Consider the following 7,436-nt stretch of genomic DNA (forward strand, 5'->3'; position numbering starts at 1 on the left):
CTGGAGCCCAATACCATAAATATTTGCTACCAGATTTAATGTTTATTACTGAAATTAGTAGTTGCAATCAATGACACATAACCTTTCTGCATAAATTTCCTCCTTGTTCTTCTAAAGGCTATTAAGAAAATCCCAAGTAGAAGCCAGGACTGGATAACACCAACCAAGACTTGCTCTTAGCAATATCATATTCAGTGGGAAGGCTTGCACTGACTCTCAGATCTCTGTAATTATGTGCTATGATGGAACAAAGATGAGCATTATATTCCAGGGAGGCCATTCCCTCATTTTTTTCCTGATTCATCTAGACAATTCAAGCTCCAGAAAAGCAGTTTAGCCCAGTTTGACACAAGTAACAGAAGAAAAAATGTCACAATAATTTTTAAAAGGCTCATTAAAAAGCCAAGTTCTTATCTATGCTAGAAGGGAATCTGAAGTACAAATGTATGCTTTACATTGGTCTTTTATTATTCATAAAGATGCATTTAACACTTGGGGCTTCTCCTCCCTTTTCACAGAAAAGTAGCGCTCTCCTTTTTACCATTAAATGTTTGATCCTAACTTTCCTCTCTTGCTGCAGGATTCTACCTGACAGCTAGAATCAGTGCTCATAGCTAGGAATGGGAAGCTGAATCTTAGAGATTTGACAAACTCCTCTAAGCAAGACGACCTCATGTTTTTATGGTAATAAAAAAACCCACAAAATAAGCAAAAGAAACGTTAAAAAAGAAACAAACACGTACACACATAGTTGGGAGATCTCTAGCTACCTCCCAAGAGGACACTAAAAACCACCTTTTCTTCCTGCACTGGCAGAAAAAACCAACATAAAGACTTTCAAACTGTAAGTTTGTTTTTATTTAAAACTGAATTATCTGGCGGTTGTTCTTATACCACTTCTTTATCAATACCAGTGCACCACAGAAGCCGAAGAATCTCTTAAATGGCATATGCTGGACACCTCCTTGTTACACAGATCTGCTGTAGTGAAAACATTTTGAAATAGGCTTTGATATTAGCAATGGCAAATCTACATGGAGTTTACGAAATAATACTAAGAATAGTAATGAGAAAGCAGAAAGATGAACAAGACACTGACATTGATATCTGGTCTGCCTTAGACATATTTAATTTAGTTTTCCTAAAAAATGTTGCATCTTTTAGCATCCTGTATAGTCCAGTTAACCTATCTGACCTGTAGAAGAGCTTTTATTCCTTCTCTCTGCCTTCAAAAGAAAAAAGTTAAAACTCTACAGACAGAAAAATTCATATATGTAAATTTAATCAAACTATTGAGACATTAACTCATTTACATTTTGCTCATAAGAAAATCTTCTTTATTTTCAAAACACTGAACTGCTAAAAACTGACCATCATGCTCAAGCTGACAATTGCATTTCAGAAGACAGGTTTATTCCCTGGTTGATAATAATGCCATGTACTTAGTGTAAAGTTATTATGCATTGACAGAGCATCCTCTGCTCTCGTCTTTAAAAAGACTCCAGAAAATCAAAAACTTGCTATGTTACCCAAGATCATACCTAACTGTTAATCTGAGTATATAAACAGCTGGGACAGGTCCACCCATGGTGGCTCCACTGAAAAACTTTTCTGAATTCCCTAAGCAAAATATTTAAAGTGGCTTATGAATAAAACTTGGAATTTGAGATCTTCCATTATGACAAGAGGTCTTTTACTGCACTGTGATGAGATATGCTTTCCTAGAATACTCTTATGTTGAATCTTGCTCTTTGCAGCTCACAGGTTTTGCCATCAAAGAAATTTGCTCTTCAGGTGAAAAACACTGAAAAATTATGCTATAAACCATGTAGACATGGAGTGATCAGAACTACATCCTTGTTTCTCATTCCCGAAGATTTCTAGGATCAGCAGACAGGGATACATGTCATTCTTCTCCACTGCCCAAGTTTCACTTGCTCAGCTAGAAACAGAAAAGCATTTCAGACTCAGCAGTCACTGGGGATATGAGAAATGGAGGTGAAATAAGACTTGGTAAATGCTCACAATCCTTAGTTACATTTAATGATATAGTTATACTTAATGTTTTAAAGTAGCTAATGCCCAGGACTTCAGAGAGCAACTGGTACAGCTGACAGAAAATGCCTCATTAAATCTGTAATATGAAGCTTTACCAATTAAAGCTATCCAGGTAAAGAAACACCCTGGGACAGATAAGGGAGTTTTCTTAAGCGGCACGGGTCAGCTAGAGGCCTGTAGGAGGACCTAGCTTTGGCAAAATTGGACACTTGGGAAAGTATCTGAACAGTGTGCCATGGACAGAAAGCCTCAGGCGCAGCCACTCCTGGTTCTGTGAGCAGAAATCAGAACCAGACAGGCTGGGAGCTTGGACTGAGGTTTGGAGAAGTTGCACACATTGGATGGGATGAGCTTCTGAGCACTTCCATTAATTCTGCAGAGTAGAGCTGATCCCTATGGAGGCCACATTAGCCAAACAGGACACAGATATGTTATCTTGACAGCAGAGACAGAGCAGCAGTGTAAGAAACCAGTACCTGCTCTTTCACACATAACTGTCTAAGGAGGCAGTTATGAGCATTTGCAGCTACAAAGAATAAGTTTGATCAGCTGTTAGAAGCTCAGGCATGATACTGAGCTGTTCCACAGGAAGTCCAAGAAGTCACTCCAACGGACACTATAACAAACCCTTCAAAGGACCCCCAACAGAAGACTGACCTAGCTGTGGTCAAATCTTCCAACAGCAGATTTGGTGACTTCAGTGTGACTCCCCATCAGAGACACTTTGCAGGATTGGGCCCATGTAAAACACTTTTAAAGTTCTTCACTGCAGACAGTGATGATATGTCATCTAGATCATTTTTTTCATGCACAGGGAACTTGCTCAATGCAAATAAAATGCAAGACCAGCAATTACTTATTATCAAACTTACCCTTTCCCGAGCACGCTGGATCTTTTCTCTGTCATGGCTGAGGTTTTCCAGCATCTCCTGTCCAATCTGCTCTGCATTAAAAAATCAAAATGCAAATCATGAAAAATACAGCTTGTGACTGTAAGGCCTCAAAATGCCAGGTTAGATTGTAACAATGGCATTTAATACATGTGGTAGCCTAATCACTCCTCCTAACAGCAAAGTGGACATCATTATACTAAATTTTCAGTTTTTCAAGCAATGTAAAACTGGTGAAGCAAACCAAACCAGAACCTGTCCCCGAGCAGTCTCTTGAGGTTGTCTAGGCTCTGGGAATTGATGCTGACCTTTGGTCTGTGAAACAATGGCAAGAAGACTTTGAGACTTGCTCTAAGTGCTTGGGTGCTCATACTTCCCATATATTCCTTAAGTCCTAGAAAAGAAGCCAGGATTTGCTAAACCACCAGTCATACTTGTATGTCTAAAGACACTGAGAAGTCATTAGGAGAAAAACACTCCGTGCCTCTCAGCATTTACCATTGATGCTTAAATAAAAGCTTTTTCAGGCTAAGCCCAGTTACTGGTGTCTGCTTTGCTCCATCATGGACTATTTCTGGCAAGCTTAGAGATAAGCCGTAACCTCCTGATGTTTCTAATAGCAGACACAGACATTAATTTCTAGTCATCACCGTTTGTTTACACAGGGGTTGTTTGCTTCCGCAGCTTATGCTGAACCAAAGGTGGCAAAATTATAGTGGAGAGGCCTCAAGACATGGTACAAAGACAACACAAGATGCCAAAACTTTACTCTTCAAACAACTTCAGTCAAATGCTTCTGTAACACTGAAATATTAGCAGCAAGTATAGAGAAGAGATTTTAATCTTCAAAGCTGTATAGAAACATTAAGAAATCCTCCCTTTATTTCCCTGAAGGAACAAAATAAGTTAAATCATTCCCACTTTACAGATGGGGAAACAGGCAGAAGGAGCTGGAGCAGCTGTAGCTTGCCTGGAGACACACAGCACGTGCGAGACAACCAGCATTTCTGAGCACGTTCATTTAGGTTACGTCGCAGGCTTACCAGAGATACACACCAAACCAGAAAAACTACAAAAACATGATTCATTTTTTCTCCATAAACAACTAAAAACATGCCTTGCTTTTATTTTGCTGAGTGAGTAGGATCTTAAAATGTCACCATTCAAGGAGCCTTGAGAAAACGAATCATTAAAAATTCACCAATATGTTAGTCAACATGACCATGATTATTTTATTTTATTTTTCTAACAGATACAGTCCATTTTCAGGAAACAATCCAAAGCAGAATCACCTCAAACTTTCAAAGTTTGAGACAATCAATTCTACTTTTTAAAAAATCCATTTAACACAAGGTACACAGTCTGCCAGATAAAGTCTGAGGAAATTCATTACATATATATTTCTCTATCAGTTGCCAAGTACAGTACAAGTAAGATAAATATTTCCTCTGACCACAAATTGACATCCTCATTATGCTATCTTGTCCCTCTTGGCTTGCTGCTCTTTACTTTTAGCTGTATATACAATGCCTCCCAAAGGTGAAATGTGGTAAGATACATGGTTACGGAGTTAAAAAGGCTGCACAGAGCTGTACAGCTATACAAATGGCAGCCTAAGAAAGTGATTCACGAGAGCTTTGCCTGTGTTTGCATGTCAAAGGACTTACTGGATGAAACTATACTGAGCTTTTCTTCATCAAAGCACTCAAAATACTGTAATACACAAACAGATACACGCATTCAATGTAATCTAGGGGCCAAAAAAAAAAACAAAGCAAAAAACCCTTAAAAGGAGAGGGGAAAAAATCAACAATTTACTAACCTAGGAGCACGAGGTGAAATGATAATATGTGTATTTATTGCTAAAAATTAAACATATGTTTGCAGGCATAAAGGAGTGTGAGGAGCAGACTTTCTTCAAAGTATAAAGCAAATGGCTAAAATGGTTTGGTATTTCACAAACAAAGCTCAAAAGTATCTATATAGGAAACAGTTTTATTTTTATTACACCAATTTAAAGTAAGTTACTGTGGTTTGGTTTTTTCATCTTCTTCCTGTCACTGGCAAGTTCACACTCTTAGCTTTTTATAATGATTGAGTTTATTTTCCAACCATCAATGTGACAGCAGCATCAGCTGTAAGTGAGGGTAAAACACCGTCACTTTGACGAATAGTGTATTTTCCTCTCATTGTCGATGACTGAAGACATCAATAAATAAGGAAGGAGAGCATGTCAGCCAGAATATCACAGAATGAATTGTGGATATGACACTTAGGGATTAAACCTTCAGCCATGAAGTTCAACCTAGCAGAGGGGTCTGAGAACTGAGATAGTTGCGTTTCTTCCCAGCAGCCTCTATAGATAAATAATTGGATGGATCATCAATTTTACAGGAGCAGCTTTACTCTACATGCACTTTCGTTGATGATCTTTGGCCTCTTTTGGGCTAAAATAACAACATAAGTTGAACAAAGAGACATAACGGAGGTAACATAATCTCACAATAAGTTTGCAAACAAAAATTGACACCTTTATCCTCTTCATATCCTCGTTCTACTCAGAAAATTCACTGATGACAGTGGAACTTGATTTTTAGCTGGAAGGTCAAGACAGTCAAACAAAGATATTATTAAATAAAGAAAATACAGACTTCTAAATGATATGAAGACATGTCTCCTCACTTGGTTTGCACTGAAGGTGCAAGGGACTAGGAAAAATGTAGCATTAGCCCACAACACAGCTAATTACAAGCCTGATATCATTGCTATCTGCTTGCTACCATTTTTCAAGTTTCCCCATGACTCTGATGTTTTCCTGCCAGTTAGAACATTCATCTATGTGGCAGATTCTTGCTTTTAGTGCAACGGTGCTGTATAGATCTTTCCAGCCTACTTATAATGCAAGTCATTGATGAAGCTACTACAGTTATGTGAAAAGGTCAGGTTTGTAAGATATACTGTAGTGCAGATGCATGAATTAAGACCAATACACAAACTGAAGGGTGTTGCATGTCGTCAGTAATGGTGTTATTTCCATAGAATCTTAACAATGTCAATTATTTGGGGATTATCCCAAGCTTTCAGTCGTTATGTACGGACCATGTTTAGCACAGTGCAGTCCCAAGTCCTACAAAAGACTTCGGGGTGCTGCCTCCTCTAACTGAAATTCCCAAAGAGATGCATAAAATTATGTTCTAAAATTAGAGCTAAACTGTGAGAAGCAGAAGGGTGAATGCATTTACATCATTATTATCTATGTACTGACAGAGGGCAGGAATATTGGATATAGCAATTATCTCAGTCTTAAACAATGCTGCGATGGCCAGAAAAATAATAATTCTGAAAAAGTACATAATATTAACAAGCGTCAGCCTTAAAGGGTGAATGCTAAAATTTACAGCTCCAAATGTATTCTGCCCTAAAGCTGTTTGAACAACGTATGGAAAATCAGCCTCTTCAGTGCCGAGCACTGTAACAATGCCATGTTGCGAGTCCAACACAAATGGTGCCTGCTTCTATGAGACTGTGTTATGCAACAAAAAATGTAACATTTCTTATCCTAAAACACTGAAACAAATTAGAAGAATTAACATACTTTCTCCAACTGATGGAAAAACACCACCCCCACCCCAAACCAACAAACGCAAACCTAACTTCCCCCTTCAGATATGCAGAAATTGGCACATGGTTTTCAACATTTATGTTGAGATAAACCCAAAAGACAACGACCACTTCTAGCAATGCTTTACACTTCTGAATATGCCCTTTTTTTGGAATTTGCCTGTAACCTATATGCAGTCTCTATTTGTACGCACAAATCTCAATTATTTAATACATGGTCCACAAAGCTTGATTTCTAATACCTATACACATATTAAGGATGCAAAATAAGTTGTACTTGACTGGTTTTTCTTTTCCTTTTTTTGCCTCCAGCTATTTGAGTATTTACTTTATCAGCTAAACTGATTCTGAAAGAGCTTTTTCTAATCACTCGAGTCAATAATACTTCTTTCCCCCTAAGAATGACTAATATATTTACTCAAGAGACAGGAATGACATGGAATGAGCCTCTCTGGGCTTTTGGATAAACAAACATGCACTTTTATGAATTTTGAGGACAGACTCCCTATTTTCCTTTTAATATGAAAAATAAAATAATCCAACATGGTTAATAAAGCACTTTTTCTCTCAAAGTGTACCCTCTGTGTGTGTGGATATATATATGTTTCATAAGAGGCAGCAGATATCTTGATATGATTTAAAATGTAAAAATGCTCAAAACCAACCAAATCACAGACCGGATGCCTAGAAGTATGAATTGCCCAATCTCATCCTAAGCACAATGCATGCATCTGAGCTACGCAATTAGAGATGGGAAAAGGGAAACTAATTTACACTGGGAAAAGCAGAAGATCATGTTAAAAATCAAGATGGTTGTTCTACAAAATCATGAAATACACTAAAAACACCACTGCTTGTGGATCAGAG

The 7,436-nt window shown here is 37.9% G+C and overlaps 1 protein-coding gene across 1 annotated transcript in view; it reads right to left on the reverse strand.

Annotated features, from left to right (window-relative positions):
* Positions 1 to 7,436, reverse strand: part of VTI1A (vesicle transport through interaction with t-SNAREs 1A) — a 265,633-nt gene that overhangs the window by 99,932 nt on the left and 158,265 nt on the right. The window contains exon 7 of the mRNA XM_009082019.1: positions 2,931 to 3,001. Coding sequence (XP_009080267.1) covers positions 2,931 to 3,001 — 71 coding nt within the window. The remainder of the gene's footprint in view (positions 1 to 2,930; positions 3,002 to 7,436) is intronic.

Source organism: Acanthisitta chloris, unplaced genomic scaffold (assembly GCF_000695815.1).
Source record: "Acanthisitta chloris isolate BGI_N310 unplaced genomic scaffold, ASM69581v1 scaffold6659, whole genome shotgun sequence".
NCBI lineage: Eukaryota > Metazoa > Chordata > Aves > Passeriformes > Acanthisittidae > Acanthisitta > Acanthisitta chloris.